Source organism: Tenrec ecaudatus, chromosome 4 (assembly GCF_050624435.1).
Source record: "Tenrec ecaudatus isolate mTenEca1 chromosome 4, mTenEca1.hap1, whole genome shotgun sequence".
NCBI classification, from domain to species: domain Eukaryota; kingdom Metazoa; phylum Chordata; class Mammalia; order Afrosoricida; family Tenrecidae; genus Tenrec; species Tenrec ecaudatus.
Window position 1 is genome coordinate 10,116,431 of NC_134533.1, and position 25,736 is coordinate 10,142,166.

The window sequence follows — 25,736 nt, forward strand, 5'->3', positions numbered from 1 at the left end:
ACCCCTCCACTGTGAAGCAGACTGGGGCAGGACCACCTGCGGAAGAGGATCCTCAAAAGAATGGACGGGGGAGCTGGCTCCCTCCTGCCCCCTCGTCTCCACCTTCCTCCTCACTTCAGCCCAAATACCCCTGTCCTCTGCTCTGCACCTGGGGGCTTCACGGAGTTTGCGGGGATGGGGGTGGAAATGCCATGGCCTTTTACGTATTAATCTTGTGAACCCCATATAGTGCCAGTGCTTTATTAAAAGTCATTTGCCTAACGAAGAGAAACAAGAAACTCAAGGTCACACAAGGGCGCTGTCACGATTCCGTGGAATTCAATCAGATGCCTGGGACAGGAGGAGGCTCGGTCCAATCCAACTGGCCCTGGTTGGGCAGCTTGGGCCTAAAGATGGATGGACACCCGGGCTCAGCTCCAACATCAGGCTCCCCTGAGCAGCATTCCACCAGGACGGACAGGCCAAGCCAGGCCCAATTAAGAACCGGAAAGCCTAGCCGAGGGCAAATGCCCAGACCCGGGGTGGGAGGAGGGAGGTGGGCCTCAGGGCCGCAGCCCAGCTCCCTGCAAGCCTTGCTTCGAAAGCCTTCCTAAAGCATCCCCTTGGCTGCTGTGGTATGTAATTGAATCTTCCTTTGATGACTCCGGATCTCACCCTGCCTCGGGCCACGTGGGGAACATCAATTACTACTGGGCCCAGGTGGGGAGCAGAGGGGAAGGGCATGACCAGAGATGACCAGCTGACCCTGCACTCAGAGAATCAGGGAAGAGCTCATGAGACTGTAGGGGTGGGGGGTGAGGGCTGCCAGAGACTCCAGCCTGAGCCCCAACAAAGAAGGGGAGCCCCCAGAGCAGGTGGGGTGAAGTGGATCTTAGGGGTCTGTGGAGGTGAAACCAGAGGCGCAGGGGATGCTGACATCAGACTGCTTGGCCTCGCTAAGAGAGCCGGAGTGTAAGACAGGGCCCATGGAGCTGGTGGAAAATCGTGGCTCTGTGGGTAGAAGTGGCTGGGGACTGTGGGCCACTTACTGGACTCCTCCGTGTGCTGTGAACATACATCGGAACCCTGACTAGCCTGGGTTTTTGGGGTGCAGTGGGGCGGAGGGGGGATGTTGGATGTTTGCTTGGGTTTGGTGTGGTTTGTCTGGATTTCCTACATCGCATGTGACAAGCACGCATGATTACATAATGGAAATCCTATTCAGAGATGGAATGAAGAGAAAGGAATAGGGATTACCATTTGTCTCCAGAGGGAAGCAGCAGGTCAGAAGAGGAGCTACTGTCTGTTGAGACTGGGGCTGACCGGGGGGTGTCCCCTAGAGACCAGGCAGGGGTAAGTGCGAGTGGGAGCGGGAAGTGACAGGAGGTGAACTGAGCCCCCAGAGAACAGGTAGGGTGCTATTTTCTGGGCAGGCAAACCTCCAGACCCCTCCCCGGGAGACTCCAGGCAGGGGAGGCAACAAGGTAGAGAGAACTGCCTCTCCATCAGCGGCAGCCCCTCCTCCGTTGGCTAGACTCAACCAGTGTCCTCTGAACATCACCTCAGAAGGACTCCAGGCCTCGGAGCTCGGGCCAGACCCCCTTCCCATCCAGCTGGCCGCCCTGCGAGACTCTGTCCCTCTGCTGAGGCAACCCTTTGAGAAGCGAGGCCCGGCAGGTCCATGCCACCCTCCCAGCCGGTGCCATTAATCCTGGGAAAAAAGTCAAACATTAGCCTGGGGAACAGCTTACGCCTTATATAAGCCCCCCTGGGGGAGGCACAAACACAGCTTGTTGGAGCCCAGCGGCCCCAGGACAACAGCTGCCGGACAGAGACAGAGCCGGGGCTTCTACCCCAGTGCCCAACAGCCCCCGCCGGAGCCCAGCCCAGCCAGGTAGGAGGATAAGAGGCCCCAAGCCCAGGTCCCTAGGACCCCTCTGGAAGCCCCCCTCCATGTCAGGCCCTGATGACAAACCATCCCTGGCTTCTGAGGGCATGCTGGAGTCCCTTCAGTGACCCCTGTCTGGTGGGCCCCACCCCAGGAACAGCGGAAAGCCAGGAGAAGCCGGGCTTGGGGAAACATTTCTTACAGACCCTACAGCCTCTGTGCATGCCCCTGGTCCCTTAACTCTGAGGATCCTGTGTGTCTGCCTAGGACCCAATGAGGGGACCTCTCTGCCCACCTCTGCCGTCCCATCTGTACAGTCAATGTTCAGGCTGGGGTAGCTTGTTCCCTGTGTGTGTTGATCATACATGTAGTGTGTGTGAGCAGCCCGGCTGAGCACACACATCCTTACACCCATAAGGACACACACACATGCACGTGCGTACACACAAGCTCCCTCAACTGTGTCCTTACATTCCAACCTAAACATCAGTCCCTTACCACTTGCACTCTATGACTAGCCTGAAGGTTAGCTGTTCAACCCCCGCCCCCAGCAGTGCCGTGCAAGAAAAACCTGGCAATCGGCCCCCATACATAAGGACTGCAGCCAAGGAAACCTCTCGGAGGGAGCAGTGCTGCTCTGTAAGGCCTGGGGTCACCAGGCGTTGGCACGGGCTCGACAGCAGAGGAGTGGGGTCTGATTTCTGTCTGGTTTGTAGACGCCCTATGGACGCAGATAGACCTGTGTCCATGCCCCGAGGTGCCACCCCACCTCTAACCACTCGAAAGCCTGTGGGCACAGACCCGGAGCACCCCCATCCCCACACACTGCCCCCCCACATGCCCTTGTGCATCCGCACCCAGGCTCCCTCGGCCACCTGTGACGCCCATGCACACACAGACCTCTCACCTCTCCCCCGCCTGGCACCCTGCCCGCAGCTCCGGCACCTCTGGCCCAGCACCATGACCTTCTCGGACCTCCTGGACCGCACAGGAGGCTATGGCCCCTTCCAGTTCCTCCACCTACTCTTGCTCGGCCTCCCAGTCCTGGGCATGGCCAACCACATGCTGCTGCAGATCTTCACGGCCACCACCCCTGCCCACCACTGCCGCCCACCCCCCAACGCCTCTGCAGGGCCCTGGGTCCTCCCCACGGGCCCCGATGGGAAGTCTGAGCGCTGCCTCCGCTTTGTACGCCTGCCCAACGCCAGCCTCCCCAATGGCACCCAGGAGGCCACGGAGCCGTGCCTGGATGGCTGGGTCTACATCAGCAGCAGGGACTCCATCGTGTCAGAGGTACGTCAGGCCACCTCCTCCTGCCATGCTACCCCCTTTGCTTTTGGCAGGCAAGCTCCCCCGCATTCAGGTGGGGCCTCATCTTCCTAGGATGGGGGGTCAGCATCCCGGCAGGGCCGGGGAGGTGGGGAGGAGACGTGCAAACAAACAACGCCACGCCTGGGTTTCTTCACTCTGAGTCGAAGCGTTTCATTTAGCCAGCAGCTGGGGTGAGTCGTGCTGTGACAGCCTCAGAGCTGGGGGCACAACACATCCCAGCTCACATGGCCTCTCCGGTCCAGCGAGGGGTGGCACCAAGTCACGGCAGGTCCCCAGAACGAACGGTAGAATGACAGCTTCCAAGGGGTGCTCTCTGCTGTGATCTTAGACGGTGCCTGACCCCAGGGACCGGACATGGCAGACGGTGGGAGGGTGTGACCATGGGAGGAAGCTCTTGCTGCAATGGGCCTGGAGCTAAGCTTCCACCGTTGAAACATCAGGGTTGACCAGGCAGCGGGGAACAGGGGGCAGCCCAGGAGTGTGTGTGTGGCAGAGGCACCGGGTGAGGCAGGGCGTTGAGACACTCCGGGCCAGACCTAGAAAATGACTCATCCAGCCCCGGGCCCACTCCCGGGTTCACCCCTCCCACGCATTCATTCACTGCATCGTTGGGTCATCCACCTCTTTTCTTGCCTGCTCCCTCTGGGGAGTACAGAGTTAAACTGGACTCCTCGGGAAGCTGGTGAGCCAGTGAAGTAAGGAGGAGGAGGAGCAGGAGGACATGGGAATGATGGGCAGCAGCTCGGGGCCAAGGACACTGTAATCCCTTGTTGACCCTGTCTCCGTGGGTCCCCACCGCTCTCCTGTCTGTTGAAGGAGGCTGTGTCTCCTTTTACAGATCAAGAACACACACACACACACACACACACCCTAAGACCCAAAGAAGCAAAGGAGCTGCCAAGTGCCACGTGGCTGATCGGTCTCAGAGCTGGCATTGCCAAGCTCAGGTCCACAGGCTGCCCAGGGAGGACACAGTTCCCGGGAGCTGGAAAGGAGGCAACTCAGGGAGGCTTCATGGAGGAAGCGGCTGGCTGCTCCCACCGGAGTATCCTGTGTCGGCTTCATCAGCAGGAACCTGACAGGGGCCTGTCCAGTGCTGTGCCCGTGACATGTGTGGGTTCCTGGAATCAGCAAGGGGTGTACGATTGTGTCCCATTAACAGACGAGCAGACTGAGCCCCGGGATTCTCGGGATGACCACGGCTTAGCTCACTGCAGATGCGGGATTTGAACCCAGGGCTATCAGAGCCCTGTGGGACAGAGTAGAACTGCTCCTTGGGGTCTCCAAGGCGGGCTCGTCTTTAAGGGGCTCCTCTGATCTGAGCCTAGATCAGGGCTTGGCTTTTGAGATGGAAGAGCCAATCCTGTCCCCCACAATTTCATCATTATTCGAGAGCCACACATATTTTATGAACAAATGAAATCTCTGGATAAATAATACCCTTTCGTGTTTTCCCATTGTATTTGGCTCAAAAGCCAAAGGTTGCCAACCCCCGGTCTAGAGGCTGGCTATTACTCAGGCATTTAGCAAAACTTCGTTTATATACGAAACACTTACGAAGCGCCCGCCTCTGATCTGTACAACTACGGACGCACGGTTGGATCCCCTTTTCAGATGGGGAAGCTGGAGCACAGAGAGGTGAGGGGGTGTGCCCAAGATCACTCAGCTAGCAGGTTGCAGATTCAGGATTTGAAGTCAGGTGCCTGACTCCAGGGACATGCCCCCAGTCATTCCACTTGGGGACTCTCTTGTGGCTTAGATGACACCTTCTCCCTGTCGCTTTGCCATATTATCCCAGCAAACAGCACAGTATCTGAAACGCCCCTAGTCTCCACCCGACGCTTACTGACACCACCAAAGGCAAAATGAAGGCCCGGTAGGTAGAGTGTTGGCTGCCTACGTCTCCCTATCTGGCCACTGTGAGTCACCATCGACTCAATGGCAGTGGTTTGGATTTGGTTCTGATCGTATCTGACGGAGTCGGTCGCCACATGGTGCCAACGGTTAAGCCCGCAGCTACTAGCCAAAAGGCCAGTGGTTCAAGTGCCTCCAAAGAAAGGCCTGGCCATCTACTTCCGAATGGTCACATCCATGAGAACCCCACGGAGCGCAAGTCTCCTCCAAAACACGCAGGGTCACTGCTGGCTGGAAACGAAGGGGTAGGTGGGTTGCCCTGAGGGCAGAGAGTCAAAGACCACCTAGCCCTGCCTGTCCCCTGGCGACTCCCCTCTGGCACTTGGGCGGGGTGTGCGAGCACCCAGGAGCCAGGATTGGCACGAGTTGGTTCTATACCCAGAGCCTAGAACAGTGCCTGGTACAGAGGCGGCGGAGGTGGGAATGGTGCAGGCAGCACAAATGAGAATCGTGTGTAGTGAGCCGGGGGGGGGGGGCGGGTGTGCAGTTTATAACCTCGGAGAGCCCTAGAGAGGGCGGGGTGGGCAAGCCACCCCCCCCCTTACAACCACCACCACCCCAACCAGGAAAGGGAGGTGCCTGTTCAGAGTCAAATTCAAAGTCTCGGGAGCTTAAAGAGACCAAAACGCTGTGTGTGAGGGGGTGGGGGTGCTGCGAGAGGCAGGAGCGGCCTGGGCTGGAGGTTCCATGACATGAAGGGGAAGGTTGGCCTCCGTCCTGAGGGCGGCGGAAGCCATTGAATGAGGCTGGGCGCGGCACCTTCCAGTCCCATGCCAAGGATCCTCACTGGGATGGCAGCGGGTGGGGAGGGTGTGTGTTAGGTCGTGAAGCCAGCAGCGGGGAGGCCACTTGGCCAGTGGTCCCTGGGATCCAGGACAGGGATGGCAGATGCAAGGAATGTCGTCAGAACTGATGCCAGACAGGTTAGGGGTGCAGAGGCTAAGGGACTTGGCGACTGATGGATGTGGGACTGGGGGCCAGGAAGAATGGACTTCTGAGACTTCAGCTCGTCCTTCGACCTTGGAACAACTGGCGGAACTGCCTTGTGGTTAGTAGCCCACTGTGTAACACCAGGGCTCCTGCAAGCCACCCCACTGCCAGGTTGTGCAAGCCAGAGGTTGTTGGTACGCGCCGTGGGGTTGGTTCCGATCCATAGCAACCCTGTGCCCCACTGCAGGAGACATGGTTGAGCCCAGTGCTGTGACAGTCCACCTCATAGTGAGCCTTCCTCTCTCCCGCCACCGCTCCACTTTACTCTCTCCCGACAACGTGTCCAAAGTATGCAAGGTGCTGTCTCACCGCTGAGTTTTGCCTCTAAAGCACACTCTGGCCATACTTCTTCCAAGACATCAGTTTGTCCTTTGGGCCGCCCATGGTATTTTTAATATTCTTCTCTAGCACCACGATTCAAACTGCATCGATTCTTCTTCGGTCTACCTTAGCCCATGTCCAACTGTCACCTGCATCGGAGGCCATGAGAAATACCACGGCGAGGTTCAGGCGCACCTTAGTCAAAGTAACAGCCTCGCTACAGGTATTAGGAGCCTCATTTTACAGGCCAGCGCCTTCCTCATTCCCTTTTTACAGAAGACGAAACGAAGGGACCAGTCGCTGGCCTGAGGCCCATTTCATCCAGGGTGGAATCCAAGCACCCCTCCTCCACAGTGCCCTCCATCTCTCTGAGGAGGGTCCTGGGTGGGCTGGCCTGGTCACAGAGCTGCCTCCTCCAGGCCGTAGCCACTCCAGGGCAAGCCCAGTGCATCTAATACCCATCTCTGCAGCCCCAGGTCAGGTGCAGAGTAGGAACCCCATGCGAGATGAAGGTAGGAAATGAAGGACATCCGCCCCCAGAGCCTAGCCGGAGGGACACAGGCATTGCTGACTTCTGGGAAACCACTTCTTTCCCAGGATAGGCCTCCTTGACCTCCACAGAGCTCAACTAAGAACAGAACTGGCAGAGCCTGTACCCAGTGAAGTGTCCATTCACATCTGTGCTGCCCAACCTCCTGGTCCGGCTGCGAATCCATGTGAATCCGCCCCCAGCACCCTTCCACTGCGGCTCTGACTCCCAAGAGCTCTTAGCTGTGACAGCCCAGTGGCAGGGTTTCTGCCTGGCCAGCAAGGCAGCCCTCTGCTTTTTTTTTGGGGGGGGGGGGGCCCAGACCCAGGCAGGTCTGTGCTCCGTCCGTCTGCGGGGATGAGATGAGGCGGGATCTGGGTCCCAGTGGTAGTGCAGAGCGGCGACTGGGCCTTTGTTGTGGAAGCCCGGCACCGGAGGAGCTGGCTCTGGGGTTGTTGTGGGTGGATGCTGTCAGGTCCCCTCTGACTCATCAGGACCTTGTGCAGAACGAGAGGAAACGCCGCCCCGTTCTGCGATGTCCTCACAATGGTTGCTATATTTACACCCATTGTCGCAGTCTCTGGGTCGCTCCATCTCATTCGAGATCTACTGCAATAACAAACACCGTGTCCTTCTCCAGGGAAGGACTGGCCTTCCCTGATAATACATCCAAACTAATCTCCAAAGACATGTCCAAAGGAATTGGGGCAGGTGGGGGGGGGGGGGACACTCAGCCATGAGGTGGGTCCAGAAGATCCTGGTCGGCAGAAGCGATGGGCCTCCTCCCAGACCAGCAAGATGGGACCTTGGACCAGGGTGGACCACCAGAGTTCGCCACCTGACTCTGCCATGGGACAGAGAGGTTAGGCCTCTTGGAAGCCCCAGTTCCCTCTTCTGTAAAATGGGATAGCGAGCAAGCATGAGGACTGAAGGTGAGTGCTTGGCCCCTGGTCTGGCACCAACAAATCACTCAGTTAAAGTGAGCTGCTGCTGCTTCTGTTGCTAGAGATATGCTGAGAACCACAGAGGCAGGGGTGATGGGGATCGGCACGGCTCTTCCAGCTCCCACAGGTCACAGAGCGTGGCCTCACTGCCTCACCGCGTGGCCTCCACCTCGGCCACCCAGAAACAGCACCGGCCTGGACTCAACCCCCAGCCCTGGCCCGGCGTGTGGTCTATCCTCTCTGGCTCTGCAGCGCACGATAACAAGGAACTTTCTGGGGGGTGTGCAGTGTGTGGTGAGCGAGCCCAGTCAGCCCAGGGGAGGGCCGGGGGCTAGGAAAGGTCGTTTCCTTCTTCCTCTGATCCCCGAAGCTCTCCTGGCAGGGCTGACCACAAATTCCTTTCTCTCCAGTTGGCAGAGACAAGTTGGAATTTTTCAACCTTGCTGGGACATTGGAAGGAAACAAAAGGCCTCTTTTGAAAAGCCTGCAGAGCCCCGGGTTCCCTGGAGAAGAGACGTGGCCCACAGTTTCACATGATCAGCCCCAGCCCCATGGGTGCCCACCTGGGCCTAGGGAAGGTAAAGCCCCACACTAGGCCCCCGGGGACCAAGCCCTCCCCTCGCAGGGCCCTGGCACTGGGCCTTGCTCTCCCTGCCCCGACATGGCTCCTTGGAGAAACTGAGAGCCTGCCCAGTGCGTCCTCCCTGGAGAATTCTCTGCCCTGGGCAGGTTCCCCTGTTGGGTCTCAGGCCACCCCCACCCCTTCTGTCCTTCGCTTGCTGCCATCCCTGTTTCCACAAGCTGCCCAGCTCTCAGGCCATTTGTCCATCTTCTGGTCCTCAGCTCTCGATTTCTGTTTGGACATACCCACCTTCTACCCTGCCCTGGGCAGCCCACCACCATGCCCTGATGCCAGCCTCTGATCTGACACCTGGAGAGGACTAGAGAGCCCCTAGGAGGGGAGTTCTCTCCCTACTCCTATCTCTGGCCCCGCCTGACTCCCTGGGACAGCGCTGGCCTAGGAAGGCCGTGCACGTGGGCATAGGAGAGGCCGGGGCCATCCTGTGGGCTCCCCAGGAGCCGGGGCTCACTTGGTGAGCATTGGCTGAGTGTCCCACTCATTCTCTCTTGCCCCTTGTGAGTCAGGCACGATGGTCCCCCCGTTGTTGCGAAGTGTCCCCGAGTCGGTTCTGACCCCGTGCGCAACAGAGCAAGCACCGCCCGGTCCTGCACCGGCCTCATAACTGTCCCTCGACTCTACCCGAGTCCATGGTGGCAGCCGCCGTGCCAATCCATCTCGTCGAGGGGCCTTCCTCTCTTTGGCTGTGCCTCTGCTTTACCAAGCATGATGTCCTTCGCCAGGGACCGGGCTCCCCTGACAACAGGTCCAAAGTACATGAGACGAAGTCTCGCCATCCTTGCCTCTGGCCGTGCGTCTTCCCAGACAGACTTGCCTGTCCTTTAGCCTTGTAGGTATTTACAATATTCTCCACCAGCCCCACAATCCAAATGCATCGGTTCTTCTTTGGTCCTCCTTAGCCAATGTCCAACTTTCACATGCGTTTGCAGCGACGGGAAATATGATGACTTGGGTCCGGGGCTGCTTAGTCCTCCGAGGAACATCCTTGCTTTTCAGTACTTGTAAGGGGTCCTTATGCAGCAGATCTGCCTAATGCAACATGTCTTTGGATCTCTTAACCACGCCTTCCATAAGGCCTGATGGTGGATCCAAGCGAGCCGAAAGACTTCAACCTTTTCTCCACTTTTCACGATGTTACCTATCAGTCCAGTTGTGAGGATGTTGGGCTGTAATCCAGACTGCAGGCTGCCATCCTGGATCGCCGTATGGTCTTCCTATGGTCCTGCCGCGACAGAGGAATGAATACATCCAGAAGGTGACCTTCGCAGCCACGGCGACGAGGTCAAGTTTTTGCAGGCGCAGCAGAGGGTCCTTGCCCCACAACCCATGCTTTTCTATGACATCGTCACTGGTTGCTATAAGCACGCCACTTATGAAAACAGGTGGCAGCAAGCACAACTTGGCGAGGGTCGACACTTTGTCAGGTGTGGTGCTGGGTGCTTTCCAGGCCTTGTTGACACTTAACAATCCTGGGAAATGGGTGCTAGTGTTACTTATCACCCTCATACGACCGATGGGAAGACTGGGCCACAGGGAAGTTAGGTAACTGACCCAGGAATACACAGCTTCTCAGTGGCCGAGGTAGAGACTCCCCGAGAGACCTGGATGGCCCTCTCGGAATCAGTGCCAGAGCCCATCAAGGCTCCCAGCGTGCATGGGGACTATAGTTGTTCCGCGGCATGTAATCTAGGTCGATAAGGCTCCCGAGGTTGAGCCTTGGGAGGCTGTGTCCTTGCCCTTGTCCTTGTCCTTGTTTGGGGTCCAGTGCCAGAGTCAGCGCCCAGATGCCCACAATGGTCTTGACCATGGTGCTCATCATGAATGGCTCTTTCTGACCATTCATGGTTCACCTTCTACCTTGCCCTCCTGGCCTCGGATCCTGCTGCTGCTGCTGCTCCTGAGCCAGTCCTTCCCCCACCGTTGGGACCTCCTAATAGACAAGTCATCCAGGCTCCACCTTGGCTCTCCCCATTGGGAATTTGCTTTGGTTTGGGGTTGAACTTCATCAAGTAGAAGGCCCGGTGGCACCGTGGTTAAGCGCCCATCATCCCTCTGAGTGGCTAGAGAAATGGGTCTGGCTTGGGGTATTCCAGAAAAGCTACCTCCTGAGCATAGTAGCCCTTCTCACTGCCCCCTACCCCCTTCCTGCTGCCTCAGCCTTTGCAGAAAGACCTGCAGTCAGGGCACCACCCTTCCCTGAGCCAGTGAATAGTCCCAGTAAGGAGCAAGGAGGCCAAGAACTAGGATACTAGGAGCATAAACTCTGTATGGAGCTGCATGTGGATGGGATCAGCCAAGATAGAGGTGCCAAGAAGCAGAGTGGCTAACTATCTGACTAAGCCAACAGCCAGTCAGCGAACCATGTGCCTAACCAATCGCCCGTCAGTAGGCAAGAGCTTAACCATGCGAGCATCATGGTTGAGCTCTTGGCTATGAACCAAAAGGCACCATTCCATGGGAGGAAGATGGGACAGGCTGCTGCCATAAAGATGTACAGCCTTGGGGATGCTCTGTCCTCACTCACTGGCACTGAGTTCATTTCTTACCCCTAGCGATGCCATCGGACAGGGTGGAACTACCCCTGTGGAGTTTCTGGGCTTTCTACAGGAGGGCCAAGTCTCCTCTTTCTCCCACAGAGCGGCCGGTGGTTTCAAACTGCTGACCTTGAGCGGTTTTTGGGGTTTTCAGGGTCAGCTACAAATCTTACCTTTCTCTCTCTGGAGCAAACAATACTTGCAGAATAACCTAACCCTGTCCACTCACTACTTACTTGTTGAGCAAACATTTACAGTTAGTGTATAGAAATGGCTTGGCTACCTACTAGGGTTAAAAGGTCAAAAAAGTGGTCTCAGAGGTCACTGGCGAAGGGAGAAACAAGCAAGTAAATTAGCAGCCAGAGTGCTGTGTGGTCTGTGCCCTCTTGGAAATAAGAGCAGGATGCTGGGCAGAGATAGAGGGTCGAGAGGCACCTTGCTCAGGCTGGGAGTCTGCCATCCACTTTGCGAACCTTTACTGACTCCCTGTTTGTGCCAGACCCCCAGGGAAAGCATCTCTGGGGACCTGGAAAGTATGGTCTTGGGGGTGGTTTGATACTAAGACGAAGGAGCCCTGATGGTATAGGTGGGCTTCCAGCCAGAAGATGGTTGGTTTGAACCTATCATCTGTCCCACGGGAGAAAGACCAGAATGCCTGCTTCGAGGAAGATTTACAATCTCCAAAAATGCGCAGAAGCAGGTCGGCGCGGTCCTGTGGCTGTGGTTGTGGTGCGATTGTGGTGGTGCTTAGGTGCTATCAAGTTGGCTCTGACCCACAGTGACCCTGTGCGCAGCAGAGCATCCACCCCCCGGTGCTGCACTCACCTCACACGGGTTGTTCTGTTTGAGCCCTGGGCTTTGTTCCCATGTCGTCGACTCAATGAGTTCTTCCTTGACACCCTGATTTCACACAGCAGCCTTTATCCCTGGACCCGACGTATTTTCTCTGTCACAAAGGTTCCATCAGGCATACGATTCATTTTGCTTAGCATACGTTTCTCTCCTAAGAAGGTACGATCACGCGGGTGTGGCTCTTAGTCTGTTTTGCTCACGATGGTCCTTCCAGTGCCTATCTCGGTATCGGACGCAGAGCATGCACTTGATAAATCCTCACGGACTTGAGAGAACATTCCGCAGAAAGAACAGCAGTGCTTCAGAGGTTCGAGATGGGCCAGTGTTTAGGTGAGAGATAAACTCCGAATGGTTCTGTGAAAGACTGCCTTGCCCCCGCAGGGGACGTTTATGTCAGGATGGGCAGTGTCTCCGGACGATAAGAGGATGAATCCATAACCACGCATCAGGGCGAAGGAGGAAGTGTCGTGTTTTCATGATCAGACACGAAACACACGATGGCCCCCAAAAGATTGCCTCCTGGGGGCTGGTAAAATCAGGTTTTGAGGCTCAAAAGAGGAAGTCACTTAAGGTGAAATATTAACCAACCTCGGATTCATCTCCATTCCAAGAGGCTCCACGAGGTTTCCTGGTCAACGAAGCTCACAGGGCTGGGGAGGAAGGTGTGGCCATGCTGGTCTGTCCATGAGTCTACATTGGCCAGCGGGGCTCCGACCTGGAGACTCTGCTCTGTTTGAAGTACCAACTGGCTAGACAGCTGAGATGCAAAAGAGACTGGGAATCAGAGAGGAGGGTGGCGATGCAGGCACTCGGTGTAGGGAGAATGGGAGCGGTCTTTAAAGACATCCTAGAACTTTGGGGAGAGAGAACGAAATCTAGCTCAAGAGAATCGGGGCATGCTTCCTGAGCAAGAATTCCATTCCCCAGCCTCCTCCCCTCGCCTCCTGGAGGACACATTACGGGCAGACAGTTCGTGGAAAGATGGAATGACAGACCATGGGATTGTCCCAGGGACTTTTTCTAGCTCCCTCCTGCTTCGCACGTTAAGAAAACCTACAGCCTAAGACTAGATGATCCTTTAAGGCAGTGGTTCTCAACCTGTGGGTCGCGACCCCTTTGAGGGTCAAACGACCCTTTCCCAGCGATCCCCTGGTTCATAACAGTAGCAAAATTATAGTGATGAAGTAGCAAGGAAAATAATTTTATAGTTGGGGGGGTGGGTCACTACCAAACGAGGAACTGCATGAAGGGGTCATGGCGTGAGGAGGGTAGAGGACCGCTGCTTTAGGGTGTTAAGAGTCTGATTTGTGTTCATGTAGTGGTGTTCATTTCAAAGCCTTTCCGTGTAGTTGGTAGGCCATGTGGGGCCCTAGGAATTCATCGAGGTGCATCACTGATTCTATAACTATTGTGAAAGGCCGCCCAGAGGACATGGGACTCCCAGAGCCCCGGGTGACGGAGTAGAATTGCCCCGCCGGGTTTTCTCAGCTGCCATCTTTTCGGGACCTCTTTAAAGTGTCAAAGGCAAGGATGTGACTTTAAGGACAAAGGTGCGCCTGATCCACGCCGTGGTGTTCTCAATCGCTTCATATGCCGGTGAAAGTTGGACAGTGAATAAGGAAGACCAGAGAAGAAGCAAGGTTTGTGAATTACGGTGCTGGTGATGTCTAGGGAAAGAACCACGGGCTGCCGAAAGAACAGACAAATCTGTCTCGGAAGAAGCACAAGTCAGAATGTTCCTGACAAGCAAGAATGGGGAGACTCTGTCTTACATAGTTTGGACATGTTGTCAGCAGAGACCAGTCCCTGGAGAAGGACATCCTGCTTGGTCAAGTAAAGAGGCAGCGACAAAAAGAAAGACCTTTTCATTAGCTGGATAGACACAGTGGCTGCCAAGCCTGGGAGAGTGGCCTAGGAGCTATGCAGAGGATGTACATCTCTTCGGTAGCCATGGGAGCAACCCCAGGGAAGAGAGGTGGGACAAGGGGTTGAGGGGGGCGCGGGCAACGCCACTTCATGCATGGGAAATAGGAGGGTGGTGGGCCGCCCTCTAGTACAGGGCACCATCTGTCCCTCACTCAGCCCCCTGCAGTGCAGAGAGGTCATACTGTCTGAGTCAGGGCGGTGGCAAGGCCCTTTGTGGCCGTCGAAGCGGTCCATGGTCTTGAGGCTGAGGATGATGTGCAGGTCATAGGTGAAGCTGAAGAGCAGAAAGAGGGAGGTGAACAGGCCCAACCAGATGCTTGGGAGAAGAAGCCAGCATGGTGGCTGCCATAGGAGAAGTGCTTGCCCGTCATGGGGAAGGCCTGGATTGGGAAGTCAGGAGGGTCAGCTACCCGAGAGAGGACCGTGTGGGCTGCGTGAACAAGCTGCGGTACCCATGGGTGCTGCTGGCGTACTGACAGTGGAAGGAAGGGGAAGGTGCTAGGAGCTGCGGTAGGGGAGGCATTGAAGCAGGTGATGGAGCCATCGCTGTGGACGGATCTCCAGTCGCTTCATGGTCAACCAGTGCCAGGCAGACACTGGGTAGAAGCAGTTAGGGAAATGAACTTGAAGGTCACCATGGGACCAAACAGTTCCAAGTAGGTCAGTAAGAGCCTACGGGTGAGAGGACAAGGCATCGGATCAGGCCCTGGGAAGGGACCTGGTAGTCTTCCAGGACGGGGCGTCTCGGGCCCGGCTCCCCTGTAAGCTGTCCCAGGTGCTCATGACTAGGATGGGGGGGCTCCCCCTTGAGCGATGAGAAAACGAGGGCCCAGTGAGAGAAAGTTTCAATGCAAGAAGGTGCTGGAAGCCAGCTCTCCCTGTGGCCTCTCCCGGCTCCTTCCTCTGCTTCGCAGTATCCCCTGACTCTTCCTTCATCTCTGGCTGAGCTTGCTGAGATGCCTGGGGTGTGATTTCAGTCAGTGAGGGCAAACTGAGGAACACAGGCCCTCCAGCCACACAGCAAGAGCACAGCTGGCCCAGAGGCTGGCCAAGGGGGTTCTTCCCGCAGGTTCTTGTGTCCTGGGGAGGCACCGAGTGCCAGAGGACTGTGAGGTGATAACATTAGGCCCAAATGCTAAATTTTACGATAGATGTTGGCTTATTCCAAAGCTTACACAATTACAAGCTTTATTCAGCTCTGTTTAAAAACAACAACAACATGATGCTCACCTTTCGACACTATTGCTGAAGACAAAAGGGTGCATAAGCAAATGTGGTGAAGAAAACTGATGGTGCCCGGCTATCAAAAGATATAGTGTCTGGGATCTTAAAGGCTTGAAGATAAGCAAGTGTCCATCTAACTGAGAAGCAACAAAGTCCACATGGAAGAAGCACACCAGCCTGTGTGATACCTATGGGATCAGGTATCAGGCATCAAAGAACAAGAACAAAAAATTGAATGATGGGGAGGGCAGAATGGGGACTCAAAGCCCATCTGTAGACAGTTGGACATCCCATTACAGAAGGGTCACAAGGAAGAGATGAGCCAGTCAGGGTGCAGTACAACACCCATGAAACACACAACTCTCCTCTAGTTCTTTAATGCTTCCCCTCCCCCGACTCTCATGACCCCAATTCTACCTCACAAATCCAGCTAGACCAGAGCAGGTACAGTGGTACAGATAAGAGCTGGAAACACCAGGAATCCAGGACAGATAAACTTCTTGGGAGCAATAATGAGAGTAGAGATACCAGAAGGGTAAGGGGAAGGTGGGGGAGAAAGGGGGAGTGATCACAATGATCTACATATAACCCCTTCCCTGGGAAACAGACAACAAAAAAAGTGGGTAAAGGGAGACATCAGTCAGTGTAAGACATGAAAAAATAATAATAATTTCTAAATTATCAAGGGTTTGTGAAGGAGGGAGGGCGAGGGAGGGAGGAGGAAAAATGAGGAGCTAATGCCAAGGGCTCAAGTAGAAAGAAAATGTTTTGAGAATGATGATGGCAACAAATGTACACATGTGCTTGACACAATGGATGTACGTGTGGATTGTGGTAAGAGTTGTATGCGCCCCCAATAAAATGGTTTTTAAAAACCAACAAACCTATAACAACAACAAAATCTGGATAAATCTGCTGCACAAGACCTCTTTCGAGTGTTGAGAGCAAAGGATGTTACTCTGAGGACTAAGAGGAGCCTGACCCAGCCATGGGATTTTCTATCACCTCATAGCCATGTGGAAGTTGGACATTGAACAAGGAAGACCAGCGAGAGAAGCATCGGTGCTTTTGAATTACGTATGGAGCTGGCAAAGAATATGGAAAGTATCATGGACTGCCTAAAAAAGAAAAAAAATTCTTTCTTGGAAGAAGGAAGCCAGACTGCTCCTTAGAAGCAAGGAGGGTGAGACTTTGTCCCACATGCTCTGGGCATGCGTCGGGAGAGACCAGTTCCTGGAAAAGGACTTGACGCTCGGTGAAGTAAAAGGGCAGCAGACAAAGAAGAAGATCCTCGAGGAGATGGATGGATGCAGAGGCCGAAAGGATGGGCCCACACATAGCAACAGTGTTGCGTGGTTGGACATAGAGTCACCATGAGTCGGAACCAACTCAACGGCACCCAGCAACCACAATACAGCATAAGACCAGGTGACCTTGTTCTAAAGCTGACTCCGAGTACATTCCAGGGATAAGAGTCTGGTAAATAGTTCAGTCATCAGGTAGAAACTGGTTTGTGACACTTACCCCCAAACCGACTTGATCCTAAATCCCACGATATAAACCCAAACCCACTGGATCCAGTTTCACATGGTGGAGCCAGGAAGCAGCCTTAAGCAATCGAACTTGGTGTGTTATTAACCCTCTCAAGATCCAAATCAACTCCAGCTCCTTAAGGCACCAAGCATCCACAGAGATCGGGATAGTAATCCAGTTTCCATTTGTAGCTTCTTATGGGATGCATTGGGATAGGACAGGATGAGATAACAGAAGAACCAACGATCATAGAGTGGCTTGAAGACTGCGGCGTTATTGTCGTTGGATGCCCGAGTCGATTCCAACTCCTAGCTAGGTGACATCGAGTGGGTTCTGACTCGTCGCCGGCTCCAGCTTGTCTGTCGGTTGACTGTGGTGTGATGGGCTTGTGTGTGGCTCTGATGTTGGAAGCCATATCTCCGGTCTTGAAAATACCGACAGAACCACCCACCCAGAGTGAAAAGGTTTCAGCAGAGCTTCCAGACGGAGAACAGACCACGACCAAGAAAGGGGCCGTTCGCCAAGTTCACGGAGACTTCAGATAAATTAGCCACTGATGGACTTGGATGTCACATCAAATCACTGTCAGATATTGAAGACGAGGGCAGAGCCTTAGAGAATATAGGCGATCTCACCTAACAGCTCCAAGGCTGGGGGGAGGCGCTACTCTAGGGGGACCTTGGGGGGCCCAGATGGACATCTGTCCTAAAGATCTGCCTTCTGCAGCATGTAGCATCCAGGGGTGCACTGGTGGTCCCCATTCCAGCCAACAGAAAAAGAGAAAACACGTAGCTTTGGGCCAGGGATTCCTTCTGAAAGGAATGTGGTGGAAGTACCTTACAGCTCTTCCAGGCCCATGCCGTTACCAAGAACTATGTGACCCCACCCGCCGCAGGCTCGCCTGGGGAAAACACTATGACTGTGGAGCCCTGGTGCTGTGGAGGTGTCAAGGGGGGCTGCCATCCACCAAGTTCAATGTTCCAAACCCCCAGCCTTTCCGAGGGATAAGGACAGAGCTTTCTACTCCCGTGAACAGTTACAGTCTCGAAATTCCTAGGGCGGTTCTACCCTGTCCTAGAGGGTCGCTATGAGTCGGCATGGACTCGGGGTCAGTGAGCTTGGTGTTCATGGGGCGTGGAAGACGATTGGATTTAGATGGACATGAGGTCCTTACATGGTCTTATGGAGGGCTTCCAATGGCATGTCACTAAGTGCTGGGAGTCTCCTCTAGACGGCCACTAGCATATTCCTCCAGAGTCCTCCCTCCCCTCCTCCCCCAGGTCTCCTCCTCTGCTACCTACATATACCAAGCAGGCTCCCATCCCAGCCAGAAGGGGCCACCAGGCTTGCTGGCCCAGATGGGCCCCTCGGAAACCACTGCAGGCCCTAGAGCAGGGGTCCTCAAACTACGGCCCGCGGGCCACATGCGGCCCGTCAAGGATATTTGTCCAGGCCGCCGGGTGTTTTTGCCCCATTTTGTTTTTTACTTCAAAATAAGATATGTGCAGTGTGCATAGGAATTTGTTCATAGTTGTTGGGTTTTTTTTAACTATAGTCCAGCCCTCCAACGAGTCTGAGGGACAGTGAACTGGCCCCCTGTTTAAAAAGTTTGAGGACCTCTGCCCCAGAGTCTCCATCCAGCCCCATCCGCTCTCACGTCAAGCAGAGGGAACTGGAAAGAGCTGCCTGCACTGCGTCGTTCTCTCCCCCAGTTTTGCCTTCCACACATTCTTGTGAGGACTTTCTCGTGAATCAAATCCTCCACCTCATTACCCAAGTCATTCAGGTTGGCCTGAGCAAAGGGCGCTGGCTGGGGATTAGTCTATGAGCAGGCCAGACAGGTAAACAATGGCCAGAGAGTGCCGGGCCTTATAAATCTCTGATAACACAGCTTTAGCTTCCTCCAAAAGATAAGAGGAAGCCAGTGAGTGCTGAAGGCAAGAGAGAAACTCGGTGCTCAGGATCTTAGGAAGCTCTGCCTGTCCTCAAAACTCCATTGCAACAGCCACCACGACGGGCTCACAGACCGTACAGGAGCTCATCAGGAAAGCCAACCACGTGATTTCCTCTACCTATTGGAAGAGACCCTACAGAGAAGCCCAATAGCAGCGGCTAAAATGAGGCCAGTGCCGACTGTGGCAAGACCGTCAATTGCTGAGATGGAAGTTCAAGTCGATGCTGAAGAAAATACAACCCTGTGCCTACCCCGCCCTGAATTTTGAGAGCATTTCAAACACAGATCAGCTTCATTCAACACTAATGACAGAAGACTTGATGAGCTGTGGGAAGACATCAAGAACATCAATCGTGAAGGAAGTGAAAAGTCATTAAAAAGACCAGAAATAAAGAAACCATCAAGTGGATGTCAGAAGAAACTCTGAAACTTCCTCTTAATTTAAGAGTGGCAAAGCACAAAGAAGCAATAATGAGACCAGAGGGCTGAACATACGTTTCAAAGGGCAGCTTGAGAAGACAAAGCAAAATATTATCATGAAATATGCAAAGACCTAGAAAATCAAAGTGGAAGAACAAGCTCGGCAAATCTTTTTCTTTGTTTTTAAAATTATTTTATTGGGGGGTCTTACAGTTCTTAACACAATCCATATACACATCCATTGTGTCAAGCACAATTGTACATATGTTGCCATCATCATTTCAAAACATTTTCTTTCTACTTAAGTCCTTGGTATTGTTAGATTTCTCAGGTGGGAAGTACCTGGGTTCTTGGCTTCACATGAGAAAGAAATTCACGCCGAAGCCTGCTTTGTGATCCCAGTGGATTTTTATAAAGGAGAAGAAGTTTCAGACTTTACAGTTAACTGAACACAGGCACCTTCATGGAATTGCACACCCACACATGGTGGCCTGAGGCCAGAGAGAGAGAGGAGACAGAGAGAGCGGCACAGCAGAGCAGAAGGCTGAGGAGCAGCCAGAAAAAGAGGGGAGTAATCTCCAGGTTCCGGTGATGTGGTCTAAGGGACTGGTTGACCCCATTGGCTGAATTAATCCCACCTGGCTCAAGGGCCTGAATTGGCTCATGCCCCTTAGCCTGCATTGGCTTCCAACCTCCTGTGGGGGCCCATAGGCATGGAGAGGAACAACCCCCTATCCTTCCACCTATCGGTATCAGCTCATTTTCCCCCTCCCTCCCTCATGAACCCTTGATAGTTTATAAATGATTAATTTTTCATGTCTTACACCAACAACTGTCTCCCTTCACCCACTTTTCTGCTGTTTGTCCCCCTGGGAGGGGGTTATATGGCAATCACTGTGATCGGTTCCCCCTTCTCCCCTCACCCTCCCCTTCCCCTTCTGATCTCTGCTCTCATTATTGGTCCCAAGGGGTTCATCTGTCCTGGATTCCCTGTGTTTCTAGCTCTTATCTGTACCACTGTACATGCTCTGGTCTAGCCGGATTTGTAAGGTAGAATTGGAGTCATGATAGTGAGGGGATGGTGGGGAGGAGGGGGGGAAGCATTAAAAAACTAGAGGAAAATTGTATGTTCCATTGATGCTGTACTGCACCCTAACTGGATCATCTCTTCCTTGTGACCTTTCTGTAAAGGGATGTCCAACTGTCTACAGAGGGGCTTTGGGTCTCCACTCTGCCCTCCTCCTCAATCAATTTTTTATTCTTGGTCTTTGATGCCTGATACCTGATCCCATGGACACACCTCATGATCACACAGGCTGGTATGCTTCTTCCATGTGTACTTTGTTGCTTCTGAGCTAGATGGTCACTTGGTTTATCCTCAAGCCTATAAACCCCCAGATGCTATATATCTTTTGATAGCCAGGCATCACCAGTTTTCTTCACCACATTTGCTTATGCAACCATTTTGTCATCACCAGTCCTGTTGGGAAGGTGAGCATCACAGAATGCTGGGTTATTAGAACAAAGTGTTCTTGCTTTGAGGGAGGACTTGAGTAGAGGCCCAATGTCTTGAGTGGAGACCCAATATCTGTCTGCTACCTTAACACAACATATAAATATATGTTTATAGATCTATTTCCCTATATATAAGTTATACATAAGTATATTTATATATCTACATGCCTGTATTTAGACCTCTATAAATGGCCTTTGCCTCCTACTCCTTTTCTCTATTTCCCTTTACTTTCCTCTTGTCCCACTATCATGTTCAACCTTCATCCGGGTTTCAGTAATTCCTCTTGGCTACATCGCCCATGATCAGGCTCTACCAGGCATCCTATGCCATCGATTTTAGATCACTTGTTGTTCCCTTGTCCATGAGTTTATTGGCACCCCTTTTCCATTCCCCCCTGCTTACCCCACTCCCGTGGTCTCCCCAGAACTATCAGTCCTGTTGCTTTCTCCTCTGGATTGTTTATCTCGCCTGTCTTATCTAGATAGACATGAAAATAAAACAATAATAAGCACAAAATCAAAAGAAAACAGCAACAAGGGGGGGGGAAGCCTATAAATAGATCCAGGTCTGCTTATTAACCTGTAAGTGTTTTCTGGTTTAGTCTGATGGGTGTCATGCCCTGACCCCAAAGTCTATTTTTTTTATTCCCTGAGCACTTCATCGCTTTGTTCCCCTTGCCGCTGTGTTGCACATCCTTAGCATTTTGCCCTAGTGTGGTGGGGTCAGATGAGGCTCAATTCCCACACTGTGTCCCAGTGTTGTCTCCCGTAGCGCTATGGGTCAGAGAGGGACATCTTGTCTCATGGTAGGGCCAACCCTATGGTCCTCTCTGTGCATTGCCTGCTCTGAACAGGAATACCATCCTCGGGGCTTGGTGGGCCAGGATGTGTTCCACTCTCTCTCCTTCCCTATTTGTCTGCTCCTGTGTGCTCTGATCAGACGTGCACCCCTCCCTGAGCTGTAGCTTCAGTGCTACCCTCTATGGTGCATTTTTCTGGGGTGAGGCGGGTGGGCTGTCAAGCTCAGCATATCTTAAACTGAAAGAATTCAAGAAAAAATTCAAGCCTTCAAGTGCAATATTAAAAGATTTTAATATTGAGCAAAGCATTGACTAATGTAGGAAGCAACAAAAGAAGATGGGGGGGGGGAGAGAATACACCGAATCACGGCACCAAAAAGAACTAGTTGACATTCAACCACTTCGAGAGGTCACATCTGATCAAGAGCCAATGGCCCTGAAGAAAGAAGTCCAAGTTGCTTTGAAGCCATTAGCCAAAAACAAGGTGCCGGAATTAATGGAATACTAATTGAATGTTTCCACAAGCTGAGGAAGCACTGGAAGAGATTTGGGAGACAGCCTCTTGGCCAACTAACTGTATCCACATTTGTATCCATTCCAAAGACAGGGGACCCAACCGATGTTCACATTAAAGAATAGTATCACTGACGTCACATGCAAAGCAAGGTTTTGTTGAAGATCATCCAGCACCGGTTGCAGCGGCACATTGCCAAGGAGTTGACAGAGGTCCAGGCAGGTTCAGAAGAGGCGTTGGAACAAGGAATATCATTGCTGATGTCAGATGGGTCTTGGCTCAAATCAGAAAATATCAGAAAGATATTGACTTGTGTTTTCTTGATGATGCAAACGTGATCGATACCTAGCAATATATAACATCTATGAACCGTCTTGAGAAGAATGGGAATTCCAGAATACTTCATTGTGCTCCTGTGGAATCTGTAGATCAGTGGTTCACAGTCTTCCTAATGCCAGGACCCTTTAATACAGTTCTTCATGTTGCGAACCATAAAATTATTTTCGTTGCTACTTCATAAAACATTAAGGATATAGTCTTTAGTCCACATCAGTGCCTCCCCTCAACCAGCAGCCAAGTCTCTCTCTGGTCCTCAGCCTCTCAGCCATGTGGCCTGTGGTAGATTACATAATCTGTCGTCAATTTGAGACTTAAGAGTGAAGGAGTGAAAAAAAAAATTTTTTAAAAAAAAGAGTGAAGGAGTGATTGTGATAAGAGTTGTATGTGCCCCTAATAAAATGACTACAGAGAGAGAGAGAGAGAAGTGAAGGAGTGGAGTTCAGCCTATCCATCAAGTCGCACCTTGATGACCTCATTTGGAGGCGCTAAGGAGTTAGCTACTAGCTGGAGGCAGGACACAGGCTCGCTCCCTGTGAGACATTACTGAAAAGGAGCCTGATGGAGCTATGCTGATGCAGCCAGAGCCCTGGCAGCTGGAGGAGACCCACGCCAGCACTGAGATGCTTCCACCACCACTGGATCCACAAGACTTTTCAACCACTGGCCTGTGAGCTTCCTGCGTTCGGCGTCATTGTGTGTGTCACATGAAGAGAAATGTATAGACTGGCATCAGACATAGGTGCTCATATTGGGCTTATGGACTTGATCGGGGCTGGGGTGTTTCCTCAGTATTCAAGTGCACTAATATATAAAGCTCTTTCTTATTCACATGCGGGTGTCCCTGGATTTGTTTCTCTAGCCCACCCAAATTAACACATGCAGTCTCTCTGATCCCTGTGTGCTCTCTCTGACGAAGTCCACACGCAGAGTTGCCGTTTACATTGTGGAAAAATTACATTCGATGGCTACTCATTCGCCTTGAGAAGTTCTGTCCTGAAATCTCCAGCAGAATTTCTGTCACCAAGGCTAATTCGCCACCTACCGATCCTTCGTCTTCATCTCCCACACTCACATTCCAATCACCAGTCATGAGCAATGCATCCTGAGTGCATGTTTGACCCGTTTCAGACTTCAGAAGTTGGTGCCGTTTATCAGTTTCTTCATCTTTGACATCAGTGACTGGTATGGAGTTGCTGTAATTTATTTTTAATCATTTTATTGGGGGCTCTTACAGCTCTTATCACGTTCCGTGCGTCCAGTGTCTCAAGCATATCTGTGCATATGTCGCCAGTTGCTGTAATCTTAACAGAAGCAGACCACCAGATGTTTCCCTCCTGACTCCTCTGGGTGGGTTCAGACTACCAACGTTTAGGGTCGTGCTTGAGCTCCAACCATTTGTACCGCCCGGGGGTCCCTTGGGAGGAGGTCTCCCAACAACAGAGTCATGTCCCAAGATGCCGTTGGAGGATTCAGCCCGGCCCACACAAGGGGAGGAAAGGGGACATGAAGGGAACTGAAGGGACACAGGCAAGCCTGGTTATGTTGAGGAGGGAGGCTGAGGACAGGGACAGTCTGACTTTAGCAGAGAAAGGTGAGGTTTTTCTATGCCCACAAAGAGGCTCAGACTTGGAAACCCATAGGGGCAATTCTACCCGGTCCTAGAGGCTCGCTCTGAGTCCGCATGAGCTCAATGGCAGTGAGTGTGTAGTAGAGTATTCTAAGGCATAGAAGGTCATACTCATTTGAGAGACCGTCACACGACCAAGGGTCTACAACCCACGGAGTCACGGGGAGACACAAGGACCCCAACCAAGCTGAAGAGAGAATGGCCCTTGGGAGGTAGGGGACCAGGTTCAGGGATGCCAAGGGCGAGTGCTGGGAAAGTGAGTGAGCCCAGAGGGGCACAGGGTGGGGAGGCTGGTCTGGACTGAGTGCGTTGGCCCCGCCTTTCTCTCCCGCAGTGGGACCTGGTGTGCGACTCCTACAAACTGAAAGAATTGGCCCAGTCGGCCTTCATGGCGGGCATACTGATTGGCGGGATCGTGCTGGGAAACCTGTCTGACAGGTGAGACGGTGAGGTCTTACGTGGGGAGGGGGGACACCACCCAGGGAGACAACTGAGTGCCACTCTGCTTCCTCAGGGGTGCCTGAAAGTCTTCTCTGGGTGGCCCTGGGCAAGTTCTGTGAGCTCTCTGGTTGCCACCTTCTCTCTCTTCCCCAAGGCCTTTACCACTTGAGTCTTCAGCCTCCCTAGACCCAGGAGCGGGGGTGGGGGTGGGAGGAGGGGAGCCCTGGTGACGTAGTGGTTACTCTTCAAGCTATGATCCACAAGGTCAGCAGTTTGAAACCACCAGCTGGTCCTCGGGATAATGACAGGGCTTGCTACGCCCATCAAGAATGTCCATTCTTAGAAACCCACTGGGGCAGTTCGACCCTGTCCTATATGGTCACTGGCATCGACTCGGTGGCAGTGAGGTTTTCTATGGTGCCCCTAGGGGAAATCCAGGGCTTCCTGGCATGGCGTGGTGGTGGTGGAGGGGCCAGGTGGTACGGGCAGGCTGTCTACAGATGGCACTCTTTCTGACCCCTGCTCGGGCTGCTGAGCTGGGCATAGAGGTGGAGAGATCAACCATTAACTCAAACCTCTAATTACAAACTTGTTGAAAAATAGCAATTACCAGGAAGGCTCTGTAGGGGAGGAAGCAATCAAGCAAGGGACTGGAACTACCTGCCCCCAGACCCTTCGGCGGGGAGGGGGGGGGGGCTGTCGTCTAGGCCCTTCACACAGGAACCTGCAGAGTCACTTGCCTTGGCCGGGCTCCGGGTCTGACACAGTCCCACCTCTCCTTTGCGTTGCAGGTTTGGCCGGAAGATGATCCTGTCCTGTAGCTACCTGCTGCTGGGGGCCAGCGGCTGCTGCGCGGCCTTCAGCCCCACCCTCCTGGCCTACGTGGTCTTCCGCTTCCTGGCTGGCTGTAGCATCTCGGGCATTACCCTGAGCACGGTGATCCTGTGTGAGCGGCGTGTAGAGGGTAGACGTAGAGTTTGAGGACCACCAGCCGGGAGCTGAAAGAGGAGAGAGAGAGAGAGAGAGAGAGAGAGAGAGAGAGAGAGAGAGAGAGCTCCTGAGCCCTTCATCAAGGTGCTGTGCCTCTCAGCAGCCCCGCGGAGGTCTCCTCTGAACAGAGCGACAAGCGTGTGCCTTTTTGTGCACAGCCGTCGGGTGGAGCCCGGCACATGGTGACCCCATGTGTGTAGAGCATTGCCTTCAAGGCTATGATCCCCGGGCCCTGCTTGCAACATACACCCTCATGGGGTCAAAGCACCAATCTCTCCGGGAGTCTCTGTGCCACCCCGAGACCTTCTAAGCATGTTCATAGCCACAGTCCATGTGGAGGCTCTGCTGTGTGCCTGCCTGCCACTCCCCCAGCATGGTCTCCTTCCACACATATATCTGAGTGACACTGTAGTCCTCAGTTTACAGATGAAGACAGCAGGCCACCATGGAAGTCACTTGCCACTGTGGTCCAGCACGCGGGCTTGGGAGTCGGGCAGAGCTAGGTTGGCATCCTGCCTCGTTGAGCCTCA

At 53.5% G+C, this 25,736-nt stretch overlaps 1 protein-coding gene across 1 annotated transcript in view; it reads left to right on the forward strand.

Moving 5' to 3' along the window:
- The first annotated feature begins 2,827 nt into the window (after positions 1 to 2,827).
- Positions 2,828 to 25,736, forward strand: part of SLC22A8 (solute carrier family 22 member 8) — a 29,376-nt gene continuing 6,467 nt past the window's right edge. The window contains exons 1-3 of the mRNA XM_075547547.1: positions 2,828 to 3,160; positions 24,110 to 24,213; positions 25,008 to 25,162. Of these exons, the coding sequence (XP_075403662.1) occupies positions 2,828 to 3,160; positions 24,110 to 24,213; positions 25,008 to 25,162 (592 nt within the window). The remainder of the gene's footprint in view (positions 3,161 to 24,109; positions 24,214 to 25,007; positions 25,163 to 25,736) is intronic.